The sequence below is a fragment of the Pogona vitticeps genome, chromosome 6, assembly GCF_051106095.1.
Source record: "Pogona vitticeps strain Pit_001003342236 chromosome 6, PviZW2.1, whole genome shotgun sequence".
Classification (NCBI taxonomy): domain Eukaryota; kingdom Metazoa; phylum Chordata; class Lepidosauria; order Squamata; family Agamidae; genus Pogona; species Pogona vitticeps.
The window spans coordinates 38,971,807-38,992,546 of NC_135788.1; the positions used below are offsets into that span (position 1 = coordinate 38,971,807).

Here is a 20,740-nt window from a genome sequence, read left to right on the forward strand (position 1 = left end):
GATCACAGTGGCAGTTCTCAGCAGTTGTACCAATATGGTGGAACAACTTGCCCCATGAGATATGGGAGGCCCCCCACTGGATGTAATTTTGCTTCTTGGTGCATCCATGTGTATTAGAACAAACTTTGCCTGCTAAGTGTTTATTTGTTTGCTTGCTTGTTCAAAAGTTGTTTACTTTATGTCTACTATCTCTATGTATTGTTATTTTTTACTGTATTACTAACGTACAAGTACTAACTGCACTATGAATGTACAAGAGCTAAAAGGGTGGGTTATAACTTTCCAATTCAACAAACCCCGTTGCTAACATTAGCTGGCATGCTGCATACACTAAACTGAGAATCAAGTCTTTGCCCTGGGCAAGGATGGGAATTATACAGCTTATACGCAAAGTGCCACAATGCAATTCTCTGGGGTATTCCCACACTTTCTGCAATTGCTAACAACAACAACAACAACAACAACAGCAACAGCAACAACAACAACAACTGGACAATGAATAATTGCACCCCAGAGACTTTAGCCTAACTGATTAAAGTATCTTCTCCCCAAAATCTTTATTTAGAACAAGAAAGCACCCTACCTCTGGTATAAATAAAAGTGTGGATGCAGGCTGGAGCGATACATGTTTTGTACGTAAAACAAGGCAAGTGTTTTCTGGACCTTCTAAGACAATTCACTCCTGGGATACAGACTCAATAAGGCTTCTCCATTCTGGTGCTCTCTATTTGTTTTTAAGTACAACTCTCAACAGCTCAAGCCTGTGTGGCCAAAAGTTAGAAATTAGGGGAGCTGCAGTTGGAAGCACCTTGGAGGCACTAGAATAGCAAAATCTGCCTGGCCCTTTCATTGGGGATTTTCAAGAGACATCTTAAAACATGGTTATAGACAGAACTTCCCAGACTTTACATAGACAGAATGCAATGGTAAACTCAGCATTTAAGTCACCAATTCCACTTTTTTGCTTTTATGAATTGTTTTATGTTGCTGTTGTTTTTAGTTTAATTGATTATATATTTAAATTTGAGTACTTGTTATGTTTATGTAACGATGATTTAATGATTGCTCCTTTTGTTGTGAACTGCCCAGAGTGGCCTAGTTAGCTAGATGGATAGTATATAAATCAAATAAATAAATGAATAAATGGGGAAGGCTGAGATGGATATTGAAATAGTATATACTCAAGTATAAGCCTAATTTTTCAGCACATTTTTTTTGCTGAAAAAGCACCCCCTTGGCTTATACTCGAGTCAGTGTCAAAATTACATGTTCTCCCCTGCAGTGTGGGTGTTCTCTGGACTCCCCTGCTCATCTACAGGCGCTTGCAGCCTCTGTGGGTGGCTTGATGACCCAGGTTAAGTACACTGCATTTCCGCTTCCAGGACACTCCCATTCTCCTCCTTCTGCATATTCTATGTACCCACCTTCCTCCTCCCACCTTCCTCCTCCATCCTCCGTCTCCCTCCATCTTGTTATGCAGCAGTATAGCAGTAGATAAGCACAGCATCCGGTATGAGTCCTCCCTCCGCAAGCACTGAAGTGTGTCTTGCAGCTCAGAAGGGCAGTATCTTCAAAAACATTTAACCTACTTCAAAAACATTTAACCTACTGCACAGGGAAGCCATTGAAATCCACAAGCACCAGCAAAACTTCAACAAAAAAGAGGAAAGTGTGAAGCTCAACAAAACTCGGCTCCCAGCTCTCAAAAATACAGCATGCAAAAGGTCAACGAACTCTACCCAGCCACAAGGACAGCGGGTCACTACACACAAAAGACCAGCTAATGATACCCATCAACCACAGTGACAGATAATCTCTTCTCCTTAGCACAATACACCCACAACAAGACACACTAATTACCCATCTAGAGAAAAAGACAAAAGCCTATCTCACAGCCATAAATACTGCACTCCCTAACAGAGTGCTGTCCTCTGAAGATGCTGGCCACAGAGACTGGTGAAACGTTAGGAAGAACAACTTTCAGAACACAGCCAAAGAGCCCAAAAAAACCACAGCAACTATCAACACAAGGACAATGTTGAAAAGTTGCCACCTGCATTAGTGCACCAACAAAATGGTCAGATCTTCAGAAAATGTGGAATAAATTACAGATTATTGTTATGTCAGAACACAACCCTCAATTACATAGTGCATACTTTAATGTCTGGATCTAGAAGGGATGCCTTTCTCTTTGAATGATGTACTGGCCTGCCATAGTACATAGCCCTAAGTTTTTGTTCCCCCCCCCCCAACTATCAAAGAAGATGATTCCTATGTTTTCATTCAAGCATCTGGTAATATTGTAGATTATGGGTATGTGCAATTTATTATGTTGCAATGAAACATTCTAACCATCTGAGTTAACAAAGTAAATTAAACATACGAGTGAATGGTGAGAACCATGTTAGATCAATTACGTCACATAAGTATAAAAAAAGTCTTGAACACCTGGAATAACAGCAGATGGGATATTTAAATTTGGCAGTGCAGGCGAGAATTTTATTGTTTTTCTTAGGTTCTGAGGCTGTATTTGTGTTGATAACCCTGCACTGCATATATGACAAAATGCCCATCTGGTAATATTTTTACTTTGAAGTTGCATTCCTACTTGAAGTTGCTGTTATCGACTTGTAATACGTGAACTATCTCTTAAAAATAATAAAACTTTCATGAGCTGCATTAAAACAGAGAAAAGCCTCAGAACATCTTTTCTGGAACAATGAACACTGATATCATACAAGTGAATTATGAGGCATATAAATTATTTGTAAGGCAAACAAAATCTGTTCCTATGTCATAAATGGCTTTCTGGAGTTATAACATTGTTCAAAAGCAGATGAAAACCATGATTCTACATCAGCAAATCTGCAATTAATATACATACTTGAGAATTTGTCTACTCTGACAATAGATGGCTTAGTTTCTAAATAAATCCTAGCAAATAGTGATATATTACTGTAATTTTTCATATGTAGGCTAGGATTTAATCACAGACAGTAGCTGTAAAGATGAATGACATCAACAATTCATAAGTGTTTCAAGGGAGAGGTGGTTGAAATTTGCAACCCATGCTGTTTGACAAAGAGTAATGATACTTGCTTCTGTTAAAACCTGAGGTTTAAGTTTCAGAGAACACAGGATTGTATTAATTTCCAGGAGGGAAGAGTTACCTATTTTTATACATTATAGCAAAAACAATGAAGAATCTTGTGGTACCTTAACCAGTTTTATTACAGCATAATAAATTTGTCTTTTCAGAGGACACAACAGATTTATATTGGTCTATTATGTAATGCAGGAAATAAGCAAGCCAAGAAAAGAAATGCTGTTCAGGAGCAGAACATCTTGTTTGACACATGAACTATGGCAGAAAGATATAATGGACTCAAAATATAAAATGCACTCAATCTGCATTGTCTGTACAATGTGTGACTTTAAGATGGATTGTTATGCATTACTGCTCTTACTGGGTCTTGTGTTTACCATCTTTCAGAGAGGAATTTGATAGTTCCTTTTTAATAATTGTATATTGCTGTTTTAGCTTTAATATTGTATTTTAGTGAGGTAAGCTGCCTCTTTATACTCATTGTTCCAAGCTTTAAATACTGTACTATCTTTTAGCGATGTAAACCACCATAGTATACTCACTGTTTTCAACTTTAAATATTGTCTTTCAAGGATGTAAGCTGCCTCATGTCCTTTTTAAGGAAGAAGGCAGGGTAAAAGTATTTTAAATAAATAAAATAAGTACAAATACAGTAAAGCTAATAAACTATTGATACTAGAAAAATCTGTTCTCACCAGCTGATTCTTCTAACTAGCTAGAGAGAGCTGATAGCCCCAAATATTCAAACATTTACCTCATTTAAATGAAAATCTAGATATCACATGCTTACCAAATTAAATATGCCTTCTACATAATTATATGCCTTCTACACAATTGTTACCTCATAACCAAATATATTTTGAATATGTCCAGGATCTTAAGTCACTCATTTTTTTCTCTTAGGAATAAACACAGTGGGAACATTCAGCGGTCACAATCAATCAAAAGTCTGAGAAAAACTGAATATCCCATTCCTCCACTCTATCTGGTCACTATAAATGCAGGCGGGTCAAGCCTTAAACGAACCACAGACTGTCCTTCCATGAGTTCTTTATTTTTACTTTTAGCCCCAACAGTCCAGCCTATCTGCCACCTGCCAAGGCAGAGATGTAAAATGGAAACAAGCCATGGTTAAGGTCTCTGACATGATGGGGGAGACAGAAGCCACAATACTTGCTTTGAATGGTTGTCACCAAACTGGCCAGGTTTGCAAGAACACCCCCCGCAGGGTCTCATGTTTGCCTAGACATGTATGTGCATGACACACATTTTTAACTAGAAAACTTGCCAAGGACAAGTATAGGTTAAGAATAAGGGCGGACAAGAAATAGCCTCAGGTCCCAGTGAGTCAAGCCCTCCAGAGGAAATGGCAGTAATATAGCTCTAAACAACTCCCATCAAAGTTACATAAAAGACAATGAATACCCCAGCCATGGAGTCTTCTCACAAAATAGCTCTCCTTTAGAGAGGGCCAGATGAATTAAATCATCTTCTTCTTTTTTTGCTAAAACGATTGTTCCGTGGCTTGGGAAAACTAGTATCCTAGAATAATCTGCTCTTCTTCTCCTTGTTGTTTAATAAATGGCCCCTTACAGGGACATTGTCTTTGGATTAGCCAGGTGGGAAGACAATTGGTCAAGGCAAGGCAAGACATATGTTCACTAGCCAGCTTGACAAGAAACCATGTAAAAGACATAGAATCATAGAATCACAGAAAAGCGAAATTGGAAGGGGCCTACAAAACCATCAAGTCCAACCACCTGCTCAATGCAGGAATGCAATCAAAGCATATCTGCCAGTTGCTTATCTAAGTTTTTCTTGAATGCCTCCAGTGTTGGAGCACTCACCAACTCCTGAGGTAACTGGTTCCACTGTCGTACTGTTCTAACAGTTAGGAAGTTTTTCCTGATATTCAACTGAAATCTGGCTTCCTTCAACTTGAGACCACTGTTGCATGTCTTGCACTCTGATATGATCAAGAACAGATCCTGCCCCTCCTCTGAATGACAGCCTTTCAAATATTTGAAAAGTGCTACCATATCACCCTCTGTCTTCTTTTCTCGAGGCTAAATGTTCCCAATTCTTTCAGCCTTTCCTCATAAGGCTTGATTTCCACCCCCCCGATCATCCTTGTCGCCCTCCTCTGAACTTGTTCCAATTTGTTAACATCCTTCTTGAAGTGTGGTGTCCAGAACTGGACACAATCCTCAAGGTGAGACCTAACCAGTGCTGAATAAAGGAGGACTAGCACCTTGTGGGATTTGGAAACTATACTTCTATTAATACAGCCTAAAATAGCATTTGCCTTTTTGTAACCACATCACACTGTTGGCTCATATTTAGTTTGTGATCTACAACAATTCCAAGATCCTTCTCGCTTGTAATTTTGCCTAGTCAGGTATCCCCCATCTTGTAACTGTGCAATTGGTTTCTTTTTCCAAGGTGCAGTACTTTACACTTATCCCTGTTGAATTTCATTCTGTTGTTTTTGGCCCAGTGCTCCATCCTATCAAGGTCATTTTGAATTTGTTTGTCTTCAAGGGTATTAGCTATTCCGCCTAATTCTGCATCATCTGCCAATCTGACAAGACTTCCCTGCACTCCCTCATCCAAGTCATTAATAAAAATATTGAAGAGCACCAGGCCCAGGACTGAGCCTTGGGGTACCCCACTTGTTACCGCCTCCCAGTTAGAGAAGGACCCATTAATCATCACCCTCTGAGTATGACTCTGTAGCCAATTGCTCATTTCTCAAACTAACACACCTAGTTAGCTTGCTAATCAAGATATCATGGGGCACTTTATCAAAAGCTTTGCTGAGGTCAACATATACTACGTTTACAGCACTCCCTATGTCTATCAGGGAGGTTACCTGATCAAAAAATAAGATCAAATTAGTTTGGCAGGATTTGTTCTTGAGAAATCCATGTTGGCTTCTAGTTATTACTGCATTGTTTTCTAGGTGCTTGTACAATGACCGCTTTATGATCTGTTTCAGAATTTTGCCTGGGATTGATGTCAGGCTGACTGGCTTATAGTTCCCAGGTTCCCCTTTTTTGGCCTTTTTAAAGATAGGGACAACATTAGACCTCCTCCAATCCTCTGGCACCTCACCTGTTTCCCATGATTTCAAGAAAATAGTGGATAGTAGCAGCCATGTTAGTTGTTCAGGCTGTTCAGGTTCAGGTACAGTTCAGATTCAGGAAAGGTTCTGGGGTGAGTCTTTTTTCTCTACTTCTGCAGGAACCTCCAGCTGAACCTGCTAGCTGGAGTTCCAACACTCCATGGATCTAAGGCAGCCTAATGAGACTAAGGAGAGGTGAACTTTGTCACATTTATCTATCTTCTGGGAGTATTTTCCCCAGACATTGGTGGCTCCCCAGTCTACTCCCACCCCTCTCTCTTTGTCTCTCTTTGTGATTTAGAGAAACATCCTTTCTGAACCCTCTCAGCCATGGGTGTTTGCTTCTTTTGAGTCTGCATTTCCTCATATTAGTTATATAATTCATTGTAACTCTGTGGTGTTTTTTACTTCTTTTGTGTTCAAAAAAATTCCCTTTATGAAGAGCTCTGTGTGAGTGTGATCTACTCAGCCAAATCTGTATTGTACTACTGTATTGCCATAGTTTACTATTTCTGCAAATAAATGAAAAGGCGGGGTTTTCCTGGAACTCTGATCTCTCATGCTGTGCAAACTAGGCTAGCGGAACATCTGATTATCATCCTTGGTTCTTCAAAAATAAGAAGAAATGAATTATAGATTCTTACCTACCTCAAATGTGCAGCTAGTAGCACACACATTTATTTTGTAAAAAATATCACAAAATCAGGATTTCTTTATTTAAATAATGTGGTTGTTTAGTTGTTAAGTTGTGTCCAACTCTTCGTGGCCCCATGGACCAGAGCAAGCCAGGCCCTCCTCTCTTCCACTGCCTCCTGGAGTTTGGTCAAATTCATGTTTGTAGCTTCGGTGACACTGTCCGACCATTTCGTCCTCTGTCGTCCCCTTCTCCTCTTGCCTTCACACTTTCCCATCATCGGGGTCTTTTCCAGGGAGTCTTCTCTTCTCATGAGATGGCAAAAGTATTGGAGCCTCACTCAGAATGCCATCACCTCCACTGGCTTTGTTGTTAGCCATGTTTTCTAAGGCCCACTTGACTTCGCTTTCCAGGATGTCTCGCTCAAGGTCAACAACCACACTATCTGCCTTGTCCGGGACATCTAGATCTTTCTGGTATAATTCCTCTGTGTATTCTTGCCACCTCTTCTTGATGTCTTCTGCTTCTGTTAGGTCCCTACCATTTTTGTCCTTTATCATGTCCATCTTTGCACAAAATATTCCTTTCATATTTCCAGTTTTCTTGAACAGATCTCTGGTTTTTCACTTTCTATTATTTTCCTCTATTTCTTTGCATTGTTCATTTAAGAAGGCCCTCTTGTCTCTCCTTGCTGTTCTTTAGAAGTCTGCATTCAATTTTCTGTAAATTTCCCTATCTTCCCTTGCATTTTGTTTCCCTTCTCTTCTCTGCTAATTGTAAGGCCTCGTTGGACAGCCACTTTGCTTTGTTGCATTTCCTTTTCTTTGGGATGGTTTTTGTTGCTGCCTCCTGTACAATGTTACGAGCCTGCATCCATAGTTCTTCAGGCACTCTGTCCACCAAATCGAGTTCCTTAAATCTGTTCTTCTCTTCCACTGTGTATTCATAAGGGATTTGGTTTAGATTATACTTGACTAGCCCAGTGCTTTTTCCTACTTTCTTCAGTTTAAAGTTGAATTTTGCTATAAGAAGCTGATAATCAGAGCCACAATCAGCTCCACGTCTTGTTTTTGCTGACTTTTATAGAGCTTCTTCATCTTTGGCTGCAGAGAACATAATCAATCTGATTTCGGTATTGCCCATCTGGTGATGTCCACGTGTAGAATCGCCTCTTGTGTTGTCGGAAAAGAGTGTTTATGATGACCAGCTTGTTCTCTTGATGAAACTTTATTAGCCTTTGCCCTGCTTAATTTTGAACTCCAAGACTACACTTACCTGTTGTTCCTTTGATTTCTTGACTCCCTACTTTAGCATTCTAGTCTCCTATAATGACAGGAACATCTTTGGTGTCAGCTCTAGAAGGTGTGTTTAAATAATAGGAGTAATAGGAATTTACAAATCTAAGCATAACTGGATTTTTTATTTCAAATAAAACCAAGCTTCTCCTATTTGCTAGTAGCAAGATGAAAGAATATAGCCACACATAGCTGGTTAAAATGGCAGTTTGAAAGAGACTTGGGCTCTTTAATCACATCCCTAGAGGATGTGTTAAGATAACATGTACTGTAGATACAGAACTCCCTACCCAGGGGTTTTTAATACAAATGCTTTAAATGTATAGTATATGGAAAAGTTGTATGTTCAAGCCTAATGAATGTGGGCTGTCTAAAGTCATTTTAAGCTTATATTGGCAATATGTTTCTAGACAAGGTATATTCTTCTTGAGATATAGTGATGCTCTCTTCCTTTGATGGTGGTGGAAGCATTTTACATGCAGAGAGCTGTCTGAGGTTCTCACATCTCTTATTTTATAACCTTGCTAAATAAAGATCATTAAAATTCAACTGCCCCTACTGAGATCACAGCAAGTTCAAACTTCAATGGGAGAGGGCCTGAGAATGGTTAGTAAATAAACAGAAACAAGACATTCTCCTATATCAAGTCACAAGCCAAAAAGGTTTGAAAAAAGGAGAAACTGAGGGAGGCGGACAAAAGAAAAACCAGGCACTGGTTCATAATGTTACATGGTTTTTAAAAAGACCAGCTATGAATATAAGACTACATCAAATGCACATAATCTTTATCAGAAAGCGATCCAGTTTGGTTGTTACATCTATCCAAGTCTTCAGCCTGGATATATTAAATATTTGCTTTATTCAATTTTATTTTACCATAAGTCTAACTTCACATGTTATGTCACCATTTTGCAGTATTTTGGTTCCTTAATACACCTGCCTTTTAAAAGTAAGTTTCTTATGTAAGCCTCTTTATTCATACATTGTTAAAAAGTAGGGGAGGGGTATGATTTCTTACTTTCCTAAGAAGTCCTGTTACCCCAGCTATCCACCAATCTGATGGCTTTATACAGTGTTCAGTGAACTCATGAGAAGTGTGTAAGTGGCTATATGGACACATATGCAATTCTTGACCTTCCTGAGTTGAGAGGGAAAGTCTCAAGAGGGCTTATATTCATGCTTGCTTGAACATAAATAGAAGCCTCACTGGGACTGCTGCTCCATTAGCATTCCTGCTTGCCCAGTCTTATTATTCTGCTCAAGTGTAAGGTGGGAGAATCTCTCATGACATTTTCCTGTTTAGTGCAGAATGGCCGAGGATGAAGTGGGCACACACTGGGACGCCATGAGCAGGATTTCCATACCCTTGCTTTTAGCCCTCATTTGAACAGGGTGTATATACAACAAGGTTAATGTCTATTCATAGTGCTGACCTTGCTCCTTATTACTGGGACAGTGCTAGTGCTGATCAAGACTGGGATATATGATAGTAAAAAGGGGTCATTCTTATCTGCCTCTCTTCCAGCTAGTAGGATTGTAATGGCCTCCTGGATTTTTAACTGATATGAAACAATGTGATGCTTGGTTTCAAAGAATAGTGACATTTCCAATTGTAGCAACAGGAATATCATTTACAGGCTACAACTTAGAATAATCACATTGACCAAACCTCAGCTGGAACACAGAACTCATTTATGGGCACCACAGTCAAAGGTAGTTTTTGGCAGGCTGCAAAATATACAGTGTGTGAAGACAAGTAAGCAACATATGGCCCTTCACAAGGTAATTTGCCCAGCCTGTCTAGCTGCATAATAATAATTCACTATGGGCTTGAACATAAGAACCATATCAATAGAACAGAGAATTTCTGAAGTGCTGAAAGACGTCTGAATGTCATAGTAGAAAGTTTTTACACCTGATATAGTTTGCACTTTAGCTTGCTTTGTTTTATGCTTAATTAAAGGTAAAGGTTCCCCTTGACAATTAAGTCCAGTCATGTCCATCTCTAGGAGCCAGTGCTTATCCCTGTTTGTAAGCCAAAGAGTAGGCATTTGTCCATAGACACTTTCCATGGTCATGTGGCTGGCATAACTAGATATGGAATGCCAGTAACTTACCACTGAGGTGGTACCTATTTCTCTATCCACATTAGGCTGACAGGAGTTGGGACAAGCAATGGGACCTCATCCCATCTCATGGATTCAAACTGCCAACCTTTCAATTGATAGCCCAGCGGCTCAACAGTTTAACCCGCAGTGCCATCAATATCCCTTTTTTATGCTTATTTAGCAGGATGTATATATTGGCTATGTTTGCCAGTATGATTCCTGAGGAACTAAGGTCTACTACTTCTGGAACACTTATGTGATTTCAGCTTCTAATGATGTGCTATCTTTAACATATAACTTGAGCCTTAGTATAAACTCTAGTCATTACCAGTGTTGCCCAGCCATATGCTTCCTGGAGGCCAAGAATGTAAGATCTATGAACCTTGGTAAATTGGATGTGGTCAAACAGGAGATGGCAAGAATCAACATGGACATCCTGGGCGTCAGTGAACTAAAATGGATGGGAATGGGCAAATTCAGTTTAGATGATTATCATATCTACTATTGTGGGCAAGAATCCCATAGTAGAAATGGAGTAGCCCTCAGAGTCAACAAAGGAGTGGGAAAAGCTGTACTGGGATATAATCTCAAAAATGATAGAATGATGTCAATACGAATCCAAGACAGACTTTTCAACATCACAGTAATCCAGGTTTATGCACCAACCACCATTGCTGAAAAGGTTGAAATTAACCAATTCTATGAACACTTACAGCACCTTCTAGAACTGACACCAAAGTAATATGTTCTTCTCATTCTAGGGGACTGGAATGCTAAAGTAGGGAGTCAAGAGATAAAAAGAACAACAGGTAAGTTTGGCCTTGGAGTTCAAAACAATGTAGGGCAAAGGCTAATAGAGTTTTTTCCAGAGAACAAGCTGGTCATCACAAATGTTCTTTTCCAACAACACAAGAGGTGATTCTACACATGGACATCACCAGATGCACAATATCGAAATCAGATTGATTATATTCTCTGTAGCCAAAGATGGAGAATCTCTATACAGTCAGCAAAAACAAGACCTGGAGCTGATTGTGGCTCTGATCATCAGCTTCTCATAGGAAAAGTTTAAACTGAAGAAAGTAGGAAAAAGCACTGGGCTAGTCAAGTATAATCTAAACCAAATCCCTTATGAATACACAGTGGAAGTGAATAACATATTTAAGGAACTTGATTTGGTGGGCAGAGTGCCTGAAGAACTACGAATGAAGGCTCATAACATTGTACAGGAGGCAGCAACAAAAACCATCCCAAAGGAAATGCAAGAAAGCGAAGTGGCTGTCCAAGGAGGCATTACAAATAGCAGAGAAGAGAAGGGAAACAAAATGCAAGGGAGAAAGGGAAAGTTACAGAAAATGGAATGCAGACTTCCAAAGAATAGCAAGGAGAGACAAGAGGGCCATCTTAAATGAACAGTGCAAAGAAATAGAGGAAAAGAATAGAAAGGGAAAAACCAGAGATCTGTTCAGGAAATTTGGAGATATTAAAGGAACATTTTGCGCAAAGATGGACATGATAAAAGACAAAAATGGTAGGGACCTAACAGAAGCAGAAGACATCAAGAAGAGGTGGCAAGAATACACAGAGGAATTATACCAGAAAGATCTAGATGTCCCGGATAAGGCAGATAGTGTGGTTGTTGACCTTGAGCGAGACATCCCGGAGAGTGAAGTCAAGTGGGCCTTAGAAAGCTTGTGTAACAACAAGGCCAGAGGAGGTGATGGCATTCCAGTTGAACTATTTAAAATCTTAAAAGATGACGCTGTTAAGGTGCTACACTCAATATGCCAGCAAGTCAGGAAAACTCAGCAGTGGCCAGAGGATTGGAAAAGATCAGTCAAAATCCCAATCCCAAAAAATGTCAGTGCCAAAGAATACTTCAACTACCGCACCATTGCACTCATTTCACACACTAGCAAGGTTATGCTCAAAATTCTACAAGGTAAGCTTCAGCAGTATGAGGACCGAGAACTCCCAAAAGTACAAGCTGGATTTCGAAGGGGCAGAGGAACTAGACACCAAATTGCTAACATGCACAGGATTATGGAGAAAGCCAGAGAGTTCCAGAAATATATTTCTGCTTCACTGAGTACGCAAAAGCCTTTGACTGTGTGGACCACAACAAACTATGGCAAGTTCTTAAAGAAATGGGAGTGCCTGACCACCTTATCTATCTCCTGAAAAATCTATATGTGGGACAGGAAGCAACAGTTAGAACTGGATATGGAGCAACTGATTGATTCAAAATTGGGAAAGGAGTACGACAAGGCTGTATATTGTCTCCTTGCTTATTTAACTTATATGCAGAATACATCATGCAAAAGGCAGGACAGGAGGAATCCCCAGCCAGAATTAAGATTGTCGGAAGAAATATCAACAACCTCAGATATACAGACGCTACCACTCTGATGGCAGAAAGTGAAGAGGACTTAAAGAACCTCGTAATGAGGGTGAAAGAGGAGAACTCAAAAATGGTCTGAAGCTCAACATCAAAAAAACTAAGATCATGGCCACTGGTCCCATCACCTCCTGGTAAATAGAAGGTGACGATATGGAGGCAGTGACAGATTTTATTTTCCTGGGCTCCATGATCACTGCAGATGGTGACAGCAGCCATGAAATTAAAAGATGCCTGCTTCTTGGGAGGAAAGTGATGACAAACCTAGACAGCATCTTAAAAAGCAGAGACATCACCTTGCCGACAAAGGTCTGCCTAGTCAAAGCTATGTTTTTTCCAGTAGTGATGTATGGAAGTGAGAACTGGACCATAAAGAAGGCTGACTGCCAAAGAATTGATGCTTTTGAATTGTGGTGCTGGAGGAGACTCTTGAGAGTCCTGTGGACTGCAAAGAGAACAAACCTATCCATTTTGAATGAAATCAACCCCGAGTGCTCAGTGGAAGGACAGATCCTGAAGCTGAGGCTCCAATACTTTGACCATCTGATGAGAAGAGAAGACTCCCTGGAAAGGACTTTGATGTTGGGAAAGTGTGAGGGCAAGAGAAGAGAACAACAGAGGATGAGATGGTTGGACAGTGTCATCAAAGCTACCAATATGAATTTGACACAACTACGGGACGCAGTGGAAGACAGGAGGGCCTGGCATGCTCTGGTCCATGGGGTCACGAAGAGTTGGACATAACTTAACGATTAAACAACAACAATAGTTAACTACTTGTATATGGTTTTATGATGTACAAGTGATGCTAAACATGGAGACTCTGTCCTATAATGGCTAATAGCTATTGATAGGCTAGTTTTCTACAAATTTCTCTAACTGCCCTTTAAAGCTTTGTAAGTCATGGCCACATCCTGTGGCAATGAATTCTGTAAGCAAAGTATACACAGAATGAAAAACTTTTCCTTCATCTGTATTCAATCTACTATGAACTAAATACTCTTGGGTGACTGATTCTCATAGTATTGTAAGAGGAGTGGAAAAATCCTTTTACCTTATTCAAAACTTGGCAACCAATATTTTGATTCATTTGATCTGTTCAATAAGTTATAAAGCACTCTTCCAAGTGCTCTACTAAAGAGTTAACAAGCAGATGTGTGATTTCAATGTCCTTTGCTCCTAATATAATGGGCCGTCTACAAAATGGAAAGGTGATAGCCCATTTATTGATCTTCATCACAAGACTGAATTTAGCACTCTAATACACACTGTATAGATTATTCAAGACATCACATTCATTTCCATAGTAACATAGAGGCAGGATCCCAAATATATAATTATGTTGTCATTTTGTGGTGCAGCAAAAGAAGTGGATGAACATTTAATGAGAAAGCTTTTGTGTAAACACATAAACAAAAATTACCATTCTAACCCATCTTTTCCTTCTTCATGTTCCAGACAATACAGTTATAAACTTAGCACTAGAGAGATAAGTGAAGTTTGTTTTTAAAAAAATTAGTTTTCTAGTTGGGCAATCTAATATGAAAAACTGCCCAAAAAAGTGGTGTTAGCAGAATACCAAATAAAGTCCCAAAGACAGCACAGCTGTAAGATCAAATCCACGCGATGGAGTGAGCCCCCATCACTTGTCCCAGATCCCACCGACCTAGTGGTTCGAAAGCATACAAAATGCAAAAATGCGAGTAGATAAATAGGTACCACCTTGGTGGGAAAGTAAACAGCATTCCGTGTCTAGTCACGCTGGCCACGTGACCACGGAACAATTTCCACAGATAATGTCCCTAGATCATGTAGATCCCTGAAGTAAAGTTTTAAAACACACAGAAGCTTTGCTTTGGAGGTGCAAAAGATTTTTTTGAATGAGGAAGAATAGCACATTCCCCAGTCCCCGCCCATCAACTACAGAGTTGTCCAGGTTATTTTGGCACCTGAGATAGAAATCCCTGGTAGGGAGAAACAAGCCAATGATAAATTTAAACAGTTTCAATTTAATTTCAAGTAATCTACGATTCTATAAAAATTGTACAGTAGATAGGTTGATGGGCACACAAGATTGTAGCCCTCGTCAATTTCAGACTAGTCAACTGTTCTGTTTGAAGAGCAAGTATGAGCTCCCTAGTTCTACCACTAGTGCACTTCTTGATGGAAAATTGAAAATAAATATTGGTATCCGCAGAATTCAGTGTAATTTTTTCATTAAAAAACAACATGTGTTGTTTCTCTCTCTCGGTCTCTGAAATGAAGATCTATTTCTTTCAAATGAGACCCAGAAGAACACTATGATGCTGATGGGGATATACATCTTACTTGGACAGAAAAAGAAAAACCGTATGCACACATGAAAAATTGCAGCAAGGGAAAGCTGTCCATGCATCAGTTCCAAAATTAATTAAACCCCAGATAAAGAAACTTTCTTGGTTAATTCTTGTCAGTCAGAAAACAGTAAAAGAAGAGTTCTGATCATGATGTACAGAACACAATGGGGAAAATTCATAAAACCTTAATTGCTGGCTATCTTACTGTTTTGTAAATAAGATACTATCATAACATAAAGTTAAGTATACAAATGTCTCCAGCTGAAATATACTTGCATTTCAGGTAGAGAGATGAAAGCAAGATCAAACTCAGCTTGCAACTACATGGTCAGATACCGTGGGTATAAAACGGATACATTTGGGTTATTTTTTAATTTATCACATGATACAAAGACCAATTCAAATCAGTCCAGCTTTTTTTGCTCCCAGTGTAGAGATTTTTTTTCTGCTGTTGGGGGGCGGGGCTTCTACTTTTTTCAAGCTGGAATGTGTGAGGAGTGGTTTTGTTCTACAAAATGATTGGGGGGAGGGTGTGTCAGTGGATGGTATTGTGGTGACATACGAAGTTGGAGCATGATGTTTAGGGACTGCAAGAACACCTGCCTTCCCAATCAGTACCTTGAATGTTCCAGAATTTTCTTACTTTTTGAATAAACACATTTAGCACTGAGCCATTGCAATGATACAGTAATTTATTACTAGATCACTTTGGCACCGAAAAACAACAACAACCCAGCCCAGATTCCCATACCCCAAATTTGTAGTTTTTCTTCCCCACTATAAGTCCTTCTACTTTTAAAAATATGAATCCTTTTGTTTTCTCCAGTGGAGAAATGGAAAACCAACAGAGTATACAAACACACACATAGAGTGGTGATTTGGCAAAGCACCTTCCCCTTACCTCCAACCTCATGAGGGAGAACCAGGAGAGCATGTGCATTTTGTGTGTGCACACACCCAAGCAGTGCTAGTGCTAATCTCTTTCTGCAAAGCCTCTCTCCTAACAGAACCCCCCCCACCAGCTTCTCTTGTTAAAAACCAGAAGAATTTTCTTCTTCTTCTCTGCTTGCATGGCCACTTATATCAATGAGAATGGAATGCCCTTATAGAGCTTCGGAGTGAAAGAATGAGAATTAATTTGCATTTCCCTCACTGTGTAGTCACATTCTCAGTAATGTCAATACAATTTGCAGTGCTCCATTTTTCCTGTTCAAGTTTTACAGAGTGTTCTTTTGTGCTGGACTTGGTGCCACTTACACAAACTTGGAAATCATCATCCAGTAGCAATGCTCATGGCATTCCATATCTAAGAAGAAGAGTATCTTCTTACCCAGATGTGTATTCATCATCTTTGCACAGTATTTGCACATGGCCTCCAATTCATTGAGTTGTCCCTGGAGAAATGAAATCTGAGCTTCCAATTCTTCTTCCTGGAATAAAATAAAATAAAAATATTTCTGCTGAGCAATAACAACAGCAAACGTTTTCTCTGTTAGATTTTTATGCCACCCTTTAGAAACTCTGGACTATATATATACTCTCCGTCATCCATTTTATTTTCCTAAATACATTGTGTCTATAGTTGTCTCTGGCTTATGTTACTGGTCAAGGACCAAAAGCCATTGTAGCTACATCTCTTGACTAAGAGAAAGAATATCATGGCAAGAAGTCCAACTTGGTGACATATGTCAGGTAACAGGGAGTAGCTACTCTGATTTAAGCACAACAATGAATATTTGTTTATTCTGTAACTTTGACTTTGTATCTTACTTTGCACAATATCTTGGTACTTCAGTATTCAGAAAAAATGTGCAAACCTTAATTAAAGATATGGCACTGTTTTCAGCAGGACATTCAAGAACTTCTACCATCTCACCACATCCCTTGCATTTACACTTTAGCTGACAATTATGTACCTCTCTCTTAGATTGCCCTAAATAAATATCACTTGTTGCTGTTTAGTCATCAATTTGTGTCTGACTCTTCGTGACTCCATGGACCAGAGCATGCCAGGCTCTCCTGTCCTCCACTGCGTCCCGTAGTTGTGTCAAATTCATATTGGTAGCTTTGATGACACTGTCCAACCATCTCATCCTCTGTTGTTCTCTTCTCTTGCCCTCACACTTTCCCAACATCAAAGTCCTTTCCAGGGAGTCTTCTCTTCTCATCAGATGGTCAAAGTATTGGAGCCTCAGCTTCAGGATCTGTCCTTCCACTGAGCACTCAGGGTTGATTTCATTCAAAATGGATAGGTTTGTTCTCTTTGCAGTCCAGGGAACTCAAGAGTCTCCTCCAACACCACAATTCAAAAGCATCAATTCATCGGTGGTCAGCCTTCTTTATGGTCCAGCTCTGACTTCCATACATCTCTACTGGAAGAACCATAGCTTTGACTATGCAGACCTTTGTCGGCAAGGTGATGTCTCTGCTTTTTAAGACGCTGTCTAGGTTTGTCATCGCTTTCCTCCCAAGAAGCAGGCATCTTTTAATTTCATGGCTGTTGTCACCATCTGCAGTGATCATGGAGCCCAGGAAAGTAAAATCTGTCACTGCCTCCATTTCTTCCCCTTCTATTTGCCAGGAGGTGATGGGGCTAGTGGCCATGATCTTAGTTTTTTTATCTTGAGCTTCAGACCATTTTTTGCGCTCTCTTCTTTCACCCTCATTAAGAGGTTCTTTAATTCCTCCTCACTTTCTGCCTTCAGAGTGTTATCGTCTGCATATCTGAGGTTGTTGATCTTTCTTCCGGCAATCTTAATTCCGGCTTGGGATTCCTCCTGTCCTGCCTTTCACATGATGTATTCTGCATGTAAGTTAAATAAGCAAGGAGACAATATACAGCCTTGCATTTCCTTTTTGAGGAATGGTTTTTGGGATGGTTTTTGTTGCTGCCTCCTGTATAATGTTACAAGCCTGCATCCATAGTTATTCAGGCACTCTGTCCACCAAGTCAAGTTCCTTAAATCTGTTCTTCACTTCCACTGTGTATTCATAAGAGATTTGGTTTAGATTATACCTGACTAGCCCAGTGCTTTTTTCCTACTTTCTTCAGTTTAAACTTTTGCTATGAGAACCTGATGATCAGAGCCACAATCAGCTCCAGGTCTTGTTTTTTCTGACTGTATAGAGATTCTCCATCTTTGGCTACAGAGAATATAATCAATCTGATTTTGATATTGCCCATCTGGAGATGTCCATGTGTAGAATCACCTCTTGTGTTGTTGGAAAAGAGTGTTTGTGATGACCAGCTTGTTCTCTGGAAAAAACTCTATTAGCCTTTGCCCTGCTTTGTTTTGAACTCCAAGGCCAAACTTACCTGTTGTTCTTTTTATCTCGATTCCCTACTTTAGCATTCCAGTCCCCTAGAATGAGAAGAACATCTTTCTTTGGTGTCAGTTCTAGAAGGTGCTGTAAGTCTTCATAGAATTGGTTAATTTCAACCTTTTCAGCAATGGTGGTTGGTGCATAAACTTGGGTTACTGTGATTTTGAAAAGTCTGCCTTGGATTCGTATTGGAATCATTCTATCATTTTTGAGATTATATCCCAGTACAGCATTTCCCACTCTTTTGTTGACTATGAGGGCTACTCCATTTCTTCTATGGGATTCTCGCCCACAATAGTAGATATGATAATCATCTAAATTGCATTCACCCATTCCTGTCCATTTTAGTTCACTGATGCCCAGGATTGTCAATGTTGATTCTTGCCATCTCCTGTTTGACCACATCCAACTTACCAAGGTTCATAGAACTTACATTCCAGGTTCCTATGCAGTATTTTTCTTTGCAGCATCGGACTTTCCTTTCACTTCTAGGCATGTCCACAGCTGAGTATCCTTTTAGCTTTGGCCCAACCACTTCATTAGCTCTGGAGCTACTTGTCCTTGTCCTCCGCTCTTCCTCAGTAGGATGTTGGACGCCTCCCAACCTGAGGGGCTCATCTTCCAGCATCATAAGCCTTAGCCTTTTGTTTCTTTTCATGGGGTTTTCTTGGTAAAGATACTGGAGTGGCTTGCCAGTTCCTGCTCCAGGTGGATCACGTTTAGTCAGAACTGTCCCCTCTGACCTGTCCATTTTGAGTGTCCCTGCACGGCATAGCCCATAGGTTCTCTGAATTACTCAAGCCCCTTTGCCATGACAAGGCAGCAATCCATGAAGGGGTATCAATAGCTGACATTAAAATATCAATAGCTGACAATAAAAAATTAAATTCCTATTGATTTAAGGAGGTCCACAGTGCAACTTATTTGCTCTGGATCCCATCTTTTGATTTTAGGGCAGTTTCCAGCTTATAACTTTGACATCCTTATGGATATAAACAACTGATTCTTGGTAACTGAACACAGTGATGTCAGAAAAGTTTAACTAGAATATCAAGTGGAACATGTCCTTGCAGTTTTGACATCCTTTTTGGTATTGTGAGTTACACAGATGCTCACTTCAAAAGGTCTTACAGGGCTAGCCTTGTCATTATACTAGGTGAGGTCTTAGACTACCATTAATTATGCTATTAATTTCATTGTCACAGGGGGCACAATTTTGATATTCTCCCAAATGAATGCTAAGTGTCTATGTGCATTTCATGCGACTAACTGTAAGGCTATCACACATTTAATATTTCTACTAGTAACTGATACTGCATTCATTCTTTTCCTCAGGTTAGTCACAAAGTACAATTGTACTTTGTTACAACAATGGTCTAGTCTACAAATTGTGTTATATTTGTAGACATGATTCAATGTGATTAAAATTAACTGTAGATTTCTTAGCTATTAATGAATTTAACTAAAGCAGCCAACATATGTTTAATGCCTTTCCAATGATCTCATAGGATTCTTTGTCAAGAAATAGGCAGAAGAATATTTGTGATGCTATTCTGATATACTTTTATAGTCTTTTAAAAGAGCAAAACTGCCAGTCTTCTTATAGAGTTATGCATAATTCTAAATTTAGACTGGACAAAGCAAATGGAAAGAAGATTCCACTGCAGATTCCTTTGGAGGAATCAGAAAAAATACCTTTCTATTGTAGTTAGAAATATGACAGCAGTATCAATACTAGCACGGGAGGGGGAAACCACAATAGTGACATTTAGCAAGTGGTTCTGCTTTGAAAGCCACTAAGGAGAAGAAAATTCAACCTATGATCTCACCCTATGTGAAAAAAAAAACAGTTACCAGTTCTGGGAAGTTCAGTTCTAGGAAACTGTAACAAGTGCCTCCCACAAATCTACTGTTTTACACTGCTATAATCTACTCAGAAAGCTCTAGAATTATGTCCTGAAGTGAACTGGCTGCCTATTTGTGAGACAGCAACAAATACAACTTGCTCAACAGTTTCACAGTGTCATTTTTGTTCATTACAAACAACACTTATTTACAATAGTCACATGACATACTGCATACAACCACATATTCAGTACAGGGACAGTCACCAACATGCCCTCCAGATGTGTTAGACTATAGCTCCCACCACTCCTCACAATTTGCTGAGCTGATATGGTCTGATAACAGATGCACTCCATTTTTCTTATACTAACATTCTGAAAACAAATTTACTTGTGACATAACCCCACGTTACTATTAGAATATACATTTAAAAGGCATATAATATCTCAAATGCCTCTCAGCATAGACTTTAGACCACAGAATTGTGTCACTGTAAACTAGACTTCTTACCATTCTCCTTTGCCAATAATCTCTGTTAGACACAAGAAGACATAAGAGATGAATAAGGTA

The 20,740-nt window shown here is 39.5% G+C and overlaps 1 protein-coding gene across 3 annotated transcripts in view; it reads right to left on the reverse strand.

Moving 5' to 3' along the window:
- Positions 1-20,740, reverse strand: part of TBC1D5 (TBC1 domain family member 5) — a 370,039-nt gene that overhangs the window by 15,094 nt on the left and 334,205 nt on the right. For all 3 annotated transcript variants that reach the window (XM_020807289.3, XM_020807270.3, XM_078377254.1), the window contains one exon: positions 16,332-16,431. In XM_020807289.3, the coding sequence (XP_020662948.3) occupies positions 16,332-16,431 (100 nt within the window). The remainder of the gene's footprint in view (positions 1-16,331; positions 16,432-20,740) is intronic.